The 16,556-nt window shown below is 48.0% G+C and overlaps 1 protein-coding gene across 1 annotated transcript in view; it reads left to right on the forward strand.

Moving 5' to 3' along the window:
• The window catches only part of LOC104059240 (cystathionine beta-synthase), a 29,649-nt gene that overhangs the window by 11,271 nt on the left and 1,822 nt on the right, over positions 1–16,556 (forward strand). The window contains exons 5-16 of the mRNA XM_009560884.2: positions 619–753; positions 2,986–3,065; positions 4,313–4,444; positions 5,711–5,780; positions 6,931–7,022; positions 8,153–8,278; positions 9,318–9,402; positions 11,025–11,130; positions 11,707–11,778; positions 13,064–13,198; positions 13,763–13,871; positions 14,545–14,629. Coding sequence (XP_009559179.2) covers positions 619–753; positions 2,986–3,065; positions 4,313–4,444; positions 5,711–5,780; positions 6,931–7,022; positions 8,153–8,278; positions 9,318–9,402; positions 11,025–11,130; positions 11,707–11,778; positions 13,064–13,198; positions 13,763–13,871; positions 14,545–14,629 — 1,227 coding nt within the window. The remainder of the gene's footprint in view (positions 1–618; positions 754–2,985; positions 3,066–4,312; positions 4,445–5,710; positions 5,781–6,930; positions 7,023–8,152; positions 8,279–9,317; positions 9,403–11,024; positions 11,131–11,706; positions 11,779–13,063; positions 13,199–13,762; positions 13,872–14,544; positions 14,630–16,556) is intronic.

A 16,556-nucleotide genomic window follows, 5' to 3' on the forward strand; every position in this document is an offset into this window, starting at 1 on the left:
GGGCTGATTAGGAAGAAAGTTTGAGTGAGCCTTGGAAAGTCTCCATTACTTGGATTTTTAGACTCAGCTAAGAAAGCATTATTTTGGCTGACACTTGAAAGTGCCCTTTCTATTGTTTGTTTTTCTTTATGGCACCCCATTCAGGACTACAGATCATGTCTACAGAGGGGCACCTTTTTAGATACCTATCAATAGCTGCCATGCCCCAGAAAAGTGCGCGAGACCTTGTTGTTAATCCTGATAGTGCCTGCTAGTCCTTGAGGCAGGGCAGCAAGGTGGATTGTACTGGTGTGGGACCTTGCACACAGCAATCATGGCATGTCCAGTTGATTTTAAACCCATCCTGGTCTTACTAGGCCTGCGCGCTGCCTTGAGGGTGCTCTAGGTAGATGAAATGTGGGGTAAAGATGGACTTACCGGCTGGTACATTTCGGGGTAATCCCATGACAAGCTGTGGCACCCTGTAAGCAGATGGTGGATGTGCTCCCCTGACCAAAGAACCATCCCGTAGAGGTAGAATGAGTGTCCTCCAATGACTTCAGCAAGTGCTAGGCATGCAGGGAGCTGGTGCTTCCAGCTGTAGCTTGTCCTTGACAGAGCCTCACCTTTCATTTCCAGTGGCAAAATGTGAGTACTTCAACGCAGGAGGCAGTGCGAAGGACCGCATCAGCCTGAGGATGGTGGAAGATGCAGAGAGAGCTGGGATTATAAAACCAGGAGACACGCTGATTGAACCCACTTCAGGAAACACAGGTGGGAAGAGCAGGGATTCTTCCTCTGCTGGGGTACCAGGCAGAGTGCCTGCAGGGGAGGCAGCGGTTTGAGGAGCTCTTGAAGTTGCAGTTATAAGGTCAGTTTGGGTCACAGAATCACAGAATCACAAGGTTGGAAAGGACCCATTGGATCATCAAGTCCAACCATTCCTAACACTCCCTAAACCATGTCCCTAAGCACTTCATCCAGCCGTTCCTCAAACACCTCCAGGGAAGGCGACTCGACCACCTCCCTGAGCAGCCTGTTCCAGTACCCAATGACTCTTACTGTGAAGAATTTTTTTCTGATATCCAACCTGAACCTCCCCTGACGGAGCTTCAGACCATTCCCTCTTGTCCTGTCCCCTGTCACTTGGGAGAAGAGGCCAGCTCCCTCCTCTCTACAACCTCCTTTCAGGTAGTTGTAGAGAGTAATAAGGTCTCCCCTCAGCCTCCTCTTCTCCAGGCTAAACAACCCCAGCTCTCTCAGCCGCTCCTCGTAAGACTTGTTCTCCAGCCCCCTCACCAGCTTTGTTGCTCTTCTCTGGACACGCTCCAGAGCCTCAACATCCTTCTTGTGGTGAGGGGCCCAGAGCTGAACACAGTATTCAAGGTGCAGTCTCACCAGTGCTGAGTACAGAGGCAGAATCACCTCCCTGGACCTGCTGGTGACCCCATTTCTGATACAAGCCAAGATGCCATTGGCTTTCTTGGCCACCTGGGCACACTGCTGGCTCATATTCAGTCGGGTGTCAACCAGCACCCCCAGGTCCTTCTCTTCCGTGCAGCTCTCCAGCCATTCTTCCCCCAGTCTGTAGCGCTGCATAGGGTTGTTGTGCCCCAAGTGCAGGACCCGGCATTTGGCCTTGTTAAACCTCATCCCATTGGTCTCGGCCCAGCAGTCCAGCCTGTTCAGATCCCTGTTCAGAGCCTGTTCAGCTCTGGCTCTGTCCTCCCCTCAGCTCTACACTCCTGGGAGCTGTGAGAAGCCTGGGGTGCTGAGGTGCCTTGTAGCTGAAATTCCCAAGAGTCTGCGAAGTTTCCATGCTTGCATAGGCTTGGCCGCCAGGCTTGCAGCTACAGACAGCATCAGGAACTGGAGAAGCCAGAGCATTGCCAGATGTTTTCAGGCTGGGAAGCTCTTGAATATTCAGAGGTTCCCAGAGAGGATCTCCCCTATGGGCTAGAAGATAAATCGTCTTGTCTTTCTTTCCCTGTCGCTGTCATCCTGCTCAGGCTCCAGATTATGGTGGAATACAAGACTAGGGGGCACAACAGAGGATTATCCCCCATTTTGCAGCCTGCACAGGACCATTGATGCAGGTTTCCATGGCCTTTTGCTGCTCCCTGCATCCCATGTCAGGGAGGTGTGTGTGCATACTATGTTTTCCTAAGGGAAGGCACTGTGCAGGCTGTTGAGGCACTCTGGATGGCATTGAGGCTGTCGCCCCCACTGGGCTCTCTGCCTCCTCCTCACTAGCCGTGCAAAATTGTGCTTGACTCTCACAATTTTGCTCCTTACTGGCCCATTTGCTGCTGGCATCCCAGAGCCAGACCCCGTTTCCCTGAACACTCATCTGACACAGGCATGAGGTGGTCTGTGGGCCCCTGGCACAGTTCCCTGGGTGGCTGCACTGGCTGCCTACCCACCCGGAACAGTAAGGGGAGTGCCCTGCCCCTACAGCCACCCTTAGCGTCCTTTTGCAGGGGCACATTACTCCCACCTCACCTTCCCCCTCTAGCTGGGAGCAGCTGGCTCCATCCATCACCCCCAGTGAAACTGGAGCCGAGGTCCCCTTTGCCCGCTCACCACAGGGGTAACATGTGCTGCTTCACGTGTGTATGTCCCAAACTGAGGGGGTTTGAGGTGGAGGGGAAGGCACTCCTGAAGCAAAATCACTTCTCTGCTGTGTTTTGGAATACAAAGAAAGAGGCCTGAGCCTCAGCGAGGGGAGGAAAGTGCTCCCCAGCCTTGCCGTTTTCTCAGTGGCATGCTAATAGAAGCCTGTGAGCAAGAAACGTACTGCCACTGAGCTTGCCTGTTAGTGCAGCCTCCCCAATGCTCCCACCACATCCCGAGAGGCTCGTGGAGGATGCCCTCAACTGTAGCTCATTGGTGAACATTTCTACGTTACGTTCATCAGCAGGAGAAAGGAGAGTAAGAAGCAATTCACATCAATCAGTTTTGCCAAATGCAATCGTCAACCTATTGCCTTTCCTCCCCACCACCTAGGAATCGGGCTGGCACTCGTAGCTGCAGTGAAAGGTTACCGCTGCATCATTGTCTTGCCGGAGAAAATGAGCACGGAAAAGGTCAGAGCTCTGTACGATATTACCCTGCAGCCAGGGAACACCTTCCCTCTCTCTCTTTGCATTTCGCCTTTTAGAGATGGAATGTCCTCTCCTTTAAAGGGTAACAAGCCTCGCCCCACACGGTGACGTAGCTTTGTAGTTATTCAGAAGATTTGCTTTTGATGAAAAAAAAGCACACTGTGGTGCCTTGGCTTGTTTTCTAGTGTCAGCAGTGTGGCTGGGGTCATCTGTTAGCCAAACATGGTGCATGGCTATAGAGAAATAGAACAATGTCTGCTGTCTGCAAGGGCAAGGGCTGGATGGAGTGGAGGAGAGGCAGGCAGGCACCAGGGCTCAGCTGCCTGTTCTGCTAACTTCCCTTCTGACATCTGATGTGTCACTTGGTCTCTCCGTACCTTTACAGCTTTCTTTAATATGGAGACACTTCTGATTGTCCAAGATGATTTCTGGAGATGGTGAAAGTCAAGTCACTTGCATGACAGCTGACAATCAGGTGAAACTGCCCCCCTAGAGATGGCAGAAATCTTCACCTTGGAAAGCCAAAAGTCTCACAAACTGCTCAGCTGAGTTCATGCCAGTGAAGTCAGACCTGAACCCTGACTTGGCTCGAAACTGAGCCCTTCTCCAAACCTAAATTTCAACCTAAATCTCCCTTAAGGTCAGTCTGTATCAGATGCCTTCTCCTGCCTCCATGGGCTTCATCTCCAGATATCTCTACACACACCCTCACCCTTCTTTTTTGACCGTCTCTTCCTGAGACAGCTGCATCTCCTAGCGGATTCATACCCTAGGGCTGATTTGTAGTTGTTCCTTCCCTGTGCTTGGTGAGAGTAGAGAAGGGACATAGGGCAAAATCAGCTTTAAGACCTTCTTCTTGCATGCAGGAGCTCTGACCACAGTACATAGGAGATGCTGCTCCCTACCTCTGTTCCCTCTGCCCCTTTTCCCAGGCACCAAGGAGCAGCACAGTGTTACTTACCTCTGCCATGTCCCCAGACTGCCCTCTGAATAGGACAGGGCGTGAGGCTAGACTGGAATCCATGTGCCAGCTTCAGGCAAGAGGCCCTGGGTGCCAGAAGGATGTCAGGCATAGTATAACTGAGAGCTGGACATTGTATCTCCAAATGCTAAAGGTCTCCTGCATGCAAGGCTCCTCTGGTATCTGACACTGCCATGAGCCTGCAGGTTTAGATTACCATCTCTACATGGGATCAGTTGCATTACATCTACTCTCTTCCCTCCTAAAGGTCGATATTCTGAAGGCGCTGGGTGTTGAAATTGTGAGGACCCCATGTGCACGCTTTGATGCCCCAGAGTCTAACATCCGTGTCGCCTGGAAGCTGAAAAGTGAAATCCCAAACTCTCACATCCTGGACCAGGTAAACACTGTTCCTCTGCTGACTCTCTTTCCAATCACAGTTTATAGTCTGCGCTCCAAGTGTGCCGGTATCTGGGGTCTTCCTTCAAACTAGCAACATAGGCAGATTTCATCAGTGTTTTATGGTGTTTGAAACTTAAGCATTCCTCTGAAAAGCATAGGGCGGCAGAAACTAAATAGGAGACCCTTCCAAACCTATAAAACTTCTACCAAAGCCTGGATGTGGGTGAGGCTAGGTTTTCTTGCACACTTCAAAGACTCCTCAAATTGCTCTGGATTGAACTTTGACCTGAAAAAATATGCATTTTATGCCTGGCTGGAAGCCTCTGTTCTCCTTCAAAAATAAGCCACATACTGTAAAGTCCAAACACTAATGATTCATATGAGCAGTTCCCGCAGCACAGGGTCTTGTACAGGAGGGCAGTTCTCCCTCCGATCTGACCCCGCCGCAGGAAGGAATCCCTATAGTGAGCAGGGAGTTCCTGTAGTGCAGAAAAGTTAGGAAAGATCCTTCTTTTTAATAAAACATTCTTTTCACAGACATCTATGGATGTAGACATGTGGCTGCACACATTTCAGTGCTGTACTTGTGCCCCCCTTGTTGTAAACCCCTCTGTATAGGTGGGACAACCTCTCTGGGCCATAGTTCCCAGCCACCTAACTTGCTGCACTGCCAACCACAAATGCCATTAAATGACAAAGCAGCTCTCAAAATTAAATATATATGTGATACTTGAAAAAAAAAGTTTTCTAATATTTTTGAGGAGGGCTTTTTTGGGATTTTTTTTTGTCTGTTTTCTGAGCTTTTTAAGAGTATTGTGAGGCTGTTCTCAACTTTTTCAAGGCAACAAAAAGGATAAAATACTTCCGTCTAAGCAATCACTAAAATACAGAGAAGCTTTCTTCCCTCCGGTGGCTAGTGCTTTAACAAAACCACCAGAACCCACAAAACCTGGTGATGCAGCATATGGGACAGCCACAGTGTCCCCACACCAAATGTGCATCAAGTGCCAGAGAGTGAGTGTTTGCAGGAACGTTTAATATTCCAGTGTGGACAAATCCCACCTGTCCTTGGAAATCTGTCCTGAAGTGACAGCCAAGGGAAAAATCTGTGACCTGGCCTGGCTGGCCTGCAGTCCACCCTTGCCAGGGAGAGGAGGGGGCAGCTGGATGCTTTGGGAAAGCTCATCAGGAGCTATTGCTAGGTTGGTATTTGACCTGTGTATCTGACCCAGTAACTCATGCAGTTCTCTGTTGAAATAAACAGTACCGAAACCCAAGCAACCCCCTGGCTCATTACGACACCACAGCTGAGGAGATCCTGGAACAGTGTGAAGGTACTGTCAGTGCTGTTGTTTCTATGTGCTGAGGATGTGCAAAGGGCTATAGACGTCTCTGAGAGGCTTATTTTGCATAATTTTTTGACCTTAAGATCTAGAAACAACCAGAAGAGCCTCTGTAGGTGAAGGCACCCTTAATAATACTGACTCAAAGAGTGTAGCAACTTCTCATAATCCACTCCAGAGACACCCTCTTGGCCCCGCAGGGCTTCCCTGCTATGGCCTCTCATTTCAGAAGCCTGAGGGAGGAGACCAGAGGCTTAACAAATTCAGGCTGAACCCAGGGAGGAAGAACCTATCTCTTGGTAGATACAACATCTCTGTGACATGTCAGCTGGCCCAAGAGGCCTCACTGGGAAATATAAATCCATCGGGGCACGGCAGGCTGCATCTGATCTGGCACACTCATTTGCAAACCAAAATAGACTGAAATTTCACAGGCTAACAATGTTTGATGTGATGGCTGGGGAGGATAAAGGACCATCCCAGTCCACGTTTGTGCAGAAGAGGTGAAATTTATTGCCAGTACTGGGAGCACCACAAAATGTAAACAGGACTCAGGGGTTTTAACCGGAGAGCTGTTATCATAACAGTAAAACAGTCGGGTAGCAACAGGAACAAGAGTCTCAGCCTTCCCTCCACTAAAGCATTTAGAGTTGCTCCTACTGGCTGCCAGCAGTGAATTACAAGTCTCCTTTTCCCAATGCAGTTGCAACATAAAGCTCTGTAGGCCTGATTCTGATTCTGTTCCTACCAGTCATAAATCAGTATAATTTCTCTGATGCCAGTGGGGCTACCTATGACCAACACGGGTAGCCAGGCAGAAACTAACACTGACTGAGAAGTTGTGCCTGTTACGGATATGTGCTGCTATTCACATGTGTGCTTTTCTTTGATGACCAGTGGGAGATCTGGAGGTCACCTTCAGCTCCCTCCGCAGAGGCAGGATCCACTGTGCTCAGATCCTGCAAGCTCATCTGAGCTTCTCTGCAGGACCCCACTTTGGCCGCTAGCATGACCGCTGCCTGTCCTGTCCACAGATAAGGTTGTAGCACCCAGGGGATGCAGGCGCTGCATGTGCACAGAGACCTGAGTAAAGCAGGGTGATACCAAGTCCCTGCAAGCCCCTTTCCTCTCTGATCTGCAGGCAAGGTCCACATGGTGGTGATTGGTTCTGGCACAGGAGGTACTGTCACTGGTGTCGCCAGGAAGCTGAAGGAGAAATGTCCGGAGTGCAAGGTAAGCCAAGAAGCAGGGCTGCCTCCTGGGAGCCGTGTCCCCCCTGGGTTTTCTGCTTATGGTTTTGATCAAACCTAACCCCACGGCTCACCTGAGCCAGCGGTTGTTGTCTCCACCTATTTGATTTTTCACTGTGAACCGGGCTGTTGTTAGGCCAGGTGTTGGCCTTGGGCTCAGCTTGAGCTAGCTCCATCCAAGTGCCTTAGAAGACAAAGGCTCCACAGTCCCAGTACTAATCCCATTCTGCCCTGTGCCCTGTCCTTTGCAGGACACAGCCAGAGGTCCTCCACAGAAGAGGCTGGCCCAGCAAACCGCATTACTGCTTCTGGTTGTCCCATCTGCTGAAAGTTTCTGCCCTGGCCATTCCACAGGGGGCACAGACTGTGCAAGTGCTTCTCATCTGCCCTTGCAAAAGTCTCTGTGCTCTGTCGTACACCCTAGTCACATGTGATCATTCTGCAGAGCCTGTGCTTCAAGGCAGACTGGAGGCTTGGTGGTAACTGCCTTCCAGGCATAGCTGGGGTGTGAGTGATCCCCGATCCGTCAATGGCAAATTGAGACGATGTGGACCAAGCCACTGGGACACATGGGCATGAGAATACTTTGCTGACTGCTTGAAGCTGCATCTAGAGCAGTGTCACCATCCTTTCTTAAGCTGAGTGCTGAGGGAAGACACCTCAGCCCAGACATAAAGCTACAAAGCAGCCAGGGAGGTTCAGTGTCGGTTAACACAACTAGATCCAGAAAGGAAGTCTGCAGTCATGGGTTTCCATAGGTTTGAGCTAACTATCTGGCTTTGCACTGGAGCAGATTAAGGAGCACTCGCACTATCCTAAGGGCTGAGCTTTGCCAGAAGTGTGATGACAAACACCTTGAGAGTGATAACATTTTAAGCCACCAGTCACTTCTGTAGCAACTGGACACTATCTAGGTTCTATTTAAAAAGACAGTGGGAAGCACTACCTTCTCATCCTGGAAGCTCTCCATGCTGCCAGTGGATAGGAATATTAATAAATATCGTGGAAGGGAAAATGTTGCTGATAAGGATGTGGGTAATTTTTCTTTTAAGTTGTGTATTTGAATATTTCTGAGCTCTCTTTGTGGTTTAACAACACTTCCTTCTCTCAAAGATCATTGGTGTAGATCCCGAAGGCTCCATTGTTGCTCTGCCCAGTGAGATGAACAGGACGAACACTACAGTTGTTGAAGTGGAGGGCATTGGGCATGATTTTATTCCTACTGTCCTTGACAGATCAGTAAGTAGCCGTGTGATAAGAGGCCTCTGTCTGATCTTTGGCTCTGCATCCAACCTGCTCTCAGGTTCAGAGGCAGCCTGCTCTGGCACTCGGCAGTGGCCCAGCCCTAAGGCTACCTGTGTACCTTCGCAGTGCAGAAGAAGCTGTTGTGGGGAGATTTGGGCCCCAGTGCTAGAGAATCTCTCTGAGCAAATCTGATTGTAACTGACCTACAAGAAGATGACAAATACAGGAGGAAATGAGGAATTTGCCACAGTAACAGCCTCCTCAGCTCAGCCTAGCTAGTATTCAGTGTGCCTCTTGTACTGCAGTCGCGCAGAAGAGGTCAGTGCCGAGGCTGCTTTTTAATGCGCTAGCATTTCCTGACTCTTCAGTGTTGTAGGCACCACATGCACGCAGCAGAAACCTTGCACCATTAATGGTCCGGAAGACAAGATCCAAGCCATGTAAAACAACAGATTATGAACATTCTACAGCTTCTTCTGAAATTTCTTCTCAGTGTATAAGTTGCCACCAGGCACAGAGCTTTAAAGCTCTAACTCAGCTTCCTGTGTTCCCCCTGTCTTTTTCTTAAAAAGGTCTTCCACAGCCTCAGACTTCAGATTTCTTACGTTTTCAGGTGTTGTGTTAATGACATCTCTGCTGTCTGCCCATGGCTTTAGAGCTGTGACCTCTAGTAACACATAATTTTTTATAATTGGATCTGATTTTTGCCTGATTAAATCAAGACGATTAGCGTAGCCTATCCTGGAACATCATGAGCACCACTTCATCTTCCGCATCCTTACTCTGGACCTCTCAGACATCCCTAACTCTCCAACAAAAGAGTGCTGGCTGGAAAGGCTGGAGTGTGTGCCTGCAAGCACAGACACATGTTCTGGACCAAGGATGCTTTGACAAATACATTTACTTTTAACAAGTGTGGAAAGCAGCTTGAGGCTACCAGATGTAGTAGACATCAACATCATGACATGCCACAGACAGTCAGGACAGCCTAAAATACCACTCCCAGGAACTAACCTTCTTGCTTTCTCTTTAGGTGGTTGATCAGTGGTATAAATGCAATGACAGAGACTCATTCCTTATGTCTCGCAGGCTCATCAGAGAAGAAGGATTATTGTGTGGTAAGCGCCAATGGCAACACTTGCTTCTCTTAACAAACTTTCTGAACTTCATCCTTTTGGGACCAAAACACTTTGGGGAATGTTCTCTCTGCATTGTGTGCCTGCTAGGTTAACAGGGCTCAGCGACTGAACCCTGAGCTGTTGTGTAGGTTGCTGTAGACTTCAGAGGTGTGGCAGTGAGTCTGTGGTCTGGGATCTGACTCATTTGCCACAATAATTATAGAAGCAATAACTCTCCTCTTGCTCGAGCACTTTGGCACATGGAACTAGATCTTCAGGCCTAACTCTGTGTGGTGTAGTGTTACACGGACTGAAGAGAGGATTAGTGGGACTTGGGGAAGGACAGGTGGGCTAAAACTGTTGCTCCACTAAGAACTCTGCGAGGCTATATTCTATCGTTGAACAGTTGCCTCACTAGAGGTGCGAGGTTTAGATCAGGAAAGTTTGAAAGTAAAGAAAGTGTAAGATGTTCTTACTGAGGATTTCTCCCAGTGCCAACAAGCTATACATAATCCCACCGGCTTTCCAAGACAAACAAGTGCCCTTGGACAAACCCTGCCTGTACCCTAAGAGCCTCTATACAGCATCAGCGTTTTTTCAGCCTTCCCTGCTGCCAAGCATATAGCTATAGGTTTGCATCCAGGAACAGACATTATGTAGGCTTGTGGTTACAGCTGATAAAAGTTGAGCACTCACGTCTAGGGTGTTTTGCAAAAGATAGGGCCATGTGTAATGAAACACTTAAATGTTGATGTAACCTAGCAGGTGCAGAGTCACTGTGTTTCAACAGAAACCACTTGCTGAACACAACTATAATTTGTGAGTAGTTTCATGTTCTCTGAACTGCATTTTTCAGGGCCTTTCCTCATTTGTTTGAAAAATGTGACCCAATGCTAATTAACCTGCTGTAAAATACGTGCTGCCTTGAATGCAGTGTGTAATTGGCACACAGATAGTGGAATGTGTTTGACTTCCCTGTACTTGAACTACCAGTGGAAGAATTGCCTCTGTAAATCAGGAACCTGCTTTCCCTACGTGCAGCAAATCACATGTGTGCACACAGACACAGGGAGCGTTTAAGTCTTCATGTCACGTTGGCCTGGTATTCCAAGCATGAATGTAATGTTTATGGTTTTTTCAGTCATTACAATGCATTCAAAGCCAATCTTTGATTGCCAAATATGTCAAACAGAAGATTTAGGTTTGGCACGGTCTTCTCTTTACCCAAAAGAATTGTGCAGCACAGGGAGCAGGGATATGAATGTCCCCATATTGAACCTGTCAGACCTCGGCCTACCCGCAGAGTCACCACAAGAAGTGATTTATGATGTTCATAAGGTGACTCCTGTGTTGCCTCAAAAGCTCATTGCCAAGAGCCACCATGCTAACATGTTCCTTCAGTCCTTCTTGACTTTAAAGCCATCAAAGCTGTGAGGATGATTGTCCTCCCACTCTCAGCATCTTGAGGTACCCTGGTATACAAGGTGCTAGCTCTGCTACTGCTTTGTCTGGGTACCTCTGCACTGTCAGCAGGGCAGCGCTGTGCCCCATACACCAGGGCTGTCGCATACACCCTCTGCCCAGCCCTGATGCTCGTTTCTCTATTCTTGGTACACATCCAGGCGGCAGCTCGGGCAGTGCCATGTCTGTTGCTGTGCAGGCTGCCAAGGACCTGAAGGAAGGTCAGCGCTGTGTTGTCATCTTGCCCGACTCCGTCAGGAACTACATGTGAGTTTCTCACTTCCTCACCTGCTTTCCAGCATCAGGGTGAGAGCTCCCACAGCCTTCTCCTTCGCTTTCTACCTATGGCCCGTGCTGGCCTTTCAGTGACATAAGCTTTGCACTGCTGAGCCCAGGTGGTGTGGGTTGCTGGAGAACCACCCCAATAACTCTGATGGCATGGCACCTGGAGTGAGCCCAGAGCTGGAAGTCTCCCTTGAGCGGTCCACAAGAAAGAAAAATAAATAATCAGGGAGAAATAGCACACTACCATGGCAAACATGACGGGCTGGGTGTTGGGACACTTGGGTTGCATTTCCTCCTGTCACTGACTTACTGCGGGGAGCAGGAATCAGTCACGCTACAGTTTTTGAACTTGCATGACTAAAGTTAGAAAGGCAAATAGCTGGCGTGCTTCTAAGAGTTACTGAGCACCCACAGCTCCAGTTGACCTTAAAAGGGGCTAAGAGCAGCCAGCTGCAAAAATCATGGGAGCCCCAGGGCAGTGTTGTGGTCTAATGCATGAAACAAAGCACGACTTCTTCTGGAAGGCTTACAGACTTGCTCTTTGTTGGTGATTTCTAGGTCCAAATTTTTGAATGATAAATGGATGATAAAAAACGGCTTCCTAAATGACGTCCAGGAGAACAAGCCTTGGTAAGACAACATCTGATGTGAATGGTGATAAGGGAATCAGCTTTCTGAGTCTGGAAATTATTATCTTCAAAGGAAAGTATTATCTTTTAGTATTTAGAAAAAAAACAGTTAAATCTATATCCCTCTGGGGAGGCTGTAATGTCAACTCCTCTTTTTTGAGTGTTTAGGTATCCCAGTTCTCCAGCTGAAGTCTATAAAGGAGTTGCTTCTGTTCCACAATTGCCAATTCAGTCCCACATGGCAGTCATTGACTAGACTGCCCAAACCCTGATGAGTAGAATGGCTGATGTGGACTCTCTCTACTCCACAGCTGACATTCAAAGAAACATTGAGCCAATGGAGAGATGAGCCCCTCTTGTAGCAATTGCTATTTCAAACAGCTCTGGAGGTCTTTTCAGGCAGGGGAGAGTAACTGTTTACTTTCCAGAGCTGCAGGCCAGAAAAGATTATCAACTCAGCTGTCTCTTACACACCATGGAGGTTGGACTAGATGACCTTTAAAGGTCCCTTCCAACCCAAATCATTGATTCTATGGGTAAAGAGTCCCCTCAAGGCAGTGAAACACAGACAAATTCATGATGCCCGTTGACGTGGCTGAGCAAGTGCCAGTTGTTTAGAATGCTCCTAGTCTCACTTTAAGGACAGCAGGTATTATTGATGTCACCAGCTCCTTTAGGTTACTAGGAGCAAAGGTTATTACAAAATATTGCCTAAAAACTTAATCCATTCCCAAGGCCTCTTGTGCCTGGTTAGAATTGCTTTTGGCACTTTCAGCCTCTAGCATTACCCTGCCTTTTCTGCAAGGGCAAAGGGCTGAGATAAGTTGGGATCTGACTGCAGTCCCCAGCAAACAACTGTAGCTTGTCTCTCATAAATCACAGAAGTATCTCTGCCAGGCTTTTTCCTGGAAGAGCTGCAAATGCTGCATTTTGAGGACTAAGGATACAAACCAAAGAAGCAAAACTGGTAGGTCTCCGCTCATGAACTTGAAGTGAATGCCTCAATAGCCTCTTTGGATTCAGGACAGGTCTGGCACTTTGCCAGTTGTTGGCCTTAGCCTCGTATCTGGAGCTGTATGAACACTGGGCACAGGTCAAGCTTGGCTTCAACAAGACCTGGCCGTGGTAGACTTGTAGCACTACTGCTTTGGAGATAGGAAAGGGGTGAGCTTTGCAGGCAGGCAGAATATCTCTGAGTGGGTGGGTCTCATCTCTACTGGCCTTACCTCACTGAGCAAGACCCACAGCTGCACAAAAGCTTGGTGCTGCCATTTGTCTTTCAACAGGTGGTGGAACATCAAGGTGCAGAAACTGAATCTCTCAGCCCCTCTCATTCTCCTCCCAGAAGTCAGCTGTCAAAAGGCAATTGAGATCCTCCAGGAGAAAGGATACGATCAAGCTCCTGTTGTTGCTGAATCAGGGTAACTATTTTTACTCGTTACAGAGATGGCCATTCACACAGGGAAAGCAGCCATGACGAAGCTGAAGAGAAAGTGCCGTTTACTGATCCAGGGACAGGGCTCTTGTGCTGGATTCTGTGACAAGTTTTTTTTTTAAAGTATCATCTGCCTCTTTGTGATGATTTGTCAGGAAAAATTCCTGTGAATGAGCTAGTTAAAGTCAAAGCCAAATCCAGCACCCACCAGACAGCAGAGGCTGGATCAGTGCACAGGCAAGTGGAGAGCAGAGGAGGGGTGAGGGCTTGATGGGAAACCCCACACAAATAAGGAACCAGAGGGCCCATAAGTTTTCCTTCTCCCAGCTGCTAAGTCCTGGATTCCAACTGCAGACTTTAACTACTGTTAAACCAATACCTTGGTGAGGACAAGGATCTTCTTGTCTTGCTCAGATGAGGAGAAAGCTGATGCCTCCTGATGGCAGCAACCCTTTATTCAGTGACTTAGAGGGGAGCTGTTCAGCCTTTACATAAAATGCATGTCCTATCTCAAATCTGACCTTTTGGAAAACTTCCTGTTCCCCTACAGACTTATTTTGGGAATGGTGACCCTCAGCAACACCCTCACCTCAGTGATGGCTGGAAAAACACAGTTCTCAGATCCTGTTACGAATGTCATCTATGACCAGTTCTCAAAGGTAAAAAAAAGAAAAGAGAGAGATGTGAAGATAGAGAAAGGCAGAGAGATTGGTAGTGATAGAAACAACATGGAGATGACAGTAAGGACAGGCATCTGCAAAAATGATGCTGAGCCTGTCGCGTTCAGACATGGGACCTTACACACCAGGAGCAGAGGGTGTGTATATCTACCCTTGATGTTACATTATTAGACGATTTTGTCCAGCTGAAGAGTCATCATCCTCTGAAATTGGAGCCCAGACATTGCGAAGGCTCAGCAGGTTGGGGCAACTCAGGCATGGGCTCTGATGGGACACAGGTCAGGTCCTGTGGCTGTGCAGGGGGGAATTCCTGGGCCAGATGGCTATCAGTAGTCCAGAGATGGGGTGAGGTAAATAGATGATATTTTAGGGAAACTGGTGCCATCACCTCATGCTGGCCCATGAAGCCTCTCTGAGTTTTGAGGAGACAGCATGGTATTTCAGCTACAGCAAAGATAGGTTTGCAGGTTGCCTTCATCTCTTTCTATCTCCCAGAAGAGTGTGGGTGAGTGAGGCGTACCTGATCCAAGTGCAGCTGAGTGCCACCCTGCTTGTTCATTTGCTGCTACAGTCAGAAGAAAGAGTCAGGCTCCACACCACTGTCCTTTAAACGTGAAGTGAAAGGTAAAATATCTCTTTTTGTTCTGTTTAGATTGGCCTAGAGGACAGCCTTGGGAAGCTTTCCTGCATCCTGGAGAATGACCATTTTGCTATCGTTGTACATGAGCAAATGCAGTGTAGGTATCTGCAGAAGCACTGTATGGGCTTTGCACAAATGTTTGAGAGGGAGAGGAAAACTCTCAAATTGAGCTTGGTAGGTATCAGCACAGCTGCTCTACATGTGCAGTCCCTGAGCCTCTGTCGGAAGGATTTCTGCCTCATGACTCTGCAAAACCTTGGAATTATCGGCTATTCACCTGTTTCCTTTCCTGACAGCACAGAGACAAGGGGAGAGGGTGGGAAGCCTTAACCACAGGAACCCGGGACCACCACATTACTGGATGTATGTCCTGCAGGAACAAGTCCCAGATCCTGGCCATAACAGTTGCATTGCATCTCCCATGCAGGGGTGATGCCAAAGCACTAATCAGCTCTATCCCATCTCCTTATCTTACGGTTTCCCAATGAAACCTACTTCTGGGGTTGGGAAGATATTCATTACAGGATTCATTTGACCCTCTCCAATGACAGCTGAGGTGGACTGTAGACAGCAGGTTGGGGCACAGTGACTTTGCTGCATACCTGGAGGCTCAGCCCTCTAGTACTCGTTTAGCCTTTTGACCTTGAATTAAAATCACTGTCTCGCCGGTTGTGGGCAACAAAATAAACAAGAAGCATGTTAGGAATCTCAGTAGACTTAGTATCCCAAGGGCAAGGTCAAAAGGAGCATTTGGGCACATTAGATAAAGCTTAGGTAGAATTCAGGCATGTAAGTGCACGGGAATGAATTACACAGTCTGCATCCCACTGCTTACAGGCTGCCTGCTGTGCATGCCCAGAGGCTGTGCCATTTTCTCTGAACACCCCTGTTCGCACTTGCCACCCTGTGAGATGCAACCGAGGGATGTTCTTACGTCTGTGTGACTTAAGGTGTCTGGGTAAATTGATATGCTAAGGCGCCTTGCACCCTGGGTGCTATGACACACCTATTCCAGAGGTGCAGGGTAAGTTGAGAATGTATATGTTGGACCACAACTAAGCCCTGTGGCAGGGACACATGAATTAGGAGTGAGGGGAATCCATGTATGAGCCTTACCTGGACCATGGCTAGGAATAGAGATGTTCTGTCAATTCAGGAGCGCAATTAGGTTAGTCCAATAATGCAGCTGTACCTGCAGCTTTGGTTTATTCTCAAACCACTGTACAGCCACCTACTCCCTAGGGAAGCAAACTGGCTCAGTCACGTGCAGTAGGACCATGTCAGCACAAGGGTTGTTGGCACATCAGCACCAGCAGGGATCATACTTTGTTGCTCCTCTAACCAAAACAGGTATGGTGGCAGGTGCTGGTCTGCAAATCTGACCTAACACACCTTTTCAATATAATTATATTGTAAAACTTCTAGAAGTACAAATTTGGCCTTATCTGGAGGGGGTTGCTTTGTTTAAAATGTTAGCAATGTGAAAAAGCAGTCTGAAGACCCATGTTTAAATCTTCTAAATTAGAGCTGAAGGGTGTAATTATACAGATTTTATGACATTATATGTTGAACGTGCAGAACATTCCTACAGTGAGCAGCATGCGATATTGTGCTGTATCGACTGACAGCAAAGGGCTGCCTTGTGAACCTGGGGCCTCCGAAACCCATCATGCACAAACATCCTAACCCCTTTGCTTCTATATCCATGTCCTGCTGCCCAAAGCCCCGTCAGCTCTAAAACTGGCGTGCGAGTCCAGCTGTGTTTCCACAAAACATTGCAAACAAAAGTATGTCGTTCAAAACTGTGTTTGATGCACATTTCCAATTCTCTCACCAAAAGTAATACTAGGCCTTTCTCAGCTATGTTGTCATAACATAACAAAAATCTATTTTGTGTCACATTTTAATATAAATTAAATGGTATCCACAAATTAAGCGGCGCCTACCAAAAATATCAGCCAGCTGTACACAGTACCTCTTGCTCTGGTTTTCAAGCAACATTCATTTTCTTTTCCAGAGCTGCT

Source organism: Cuculus canorus, chromosome 1 (assembly GCF_017976375.1).
Source record: "Cuculus canorus isolate bCucCan1 chromosome 1, bCucCan1.pri, whole genome shotgun sequence".
Lineage (NCBI taxonomy): Eukaryota > Metazoa > Chordata > Aves > Cuculiformes > Cuculidae > Cuculus > Cuculus canorus.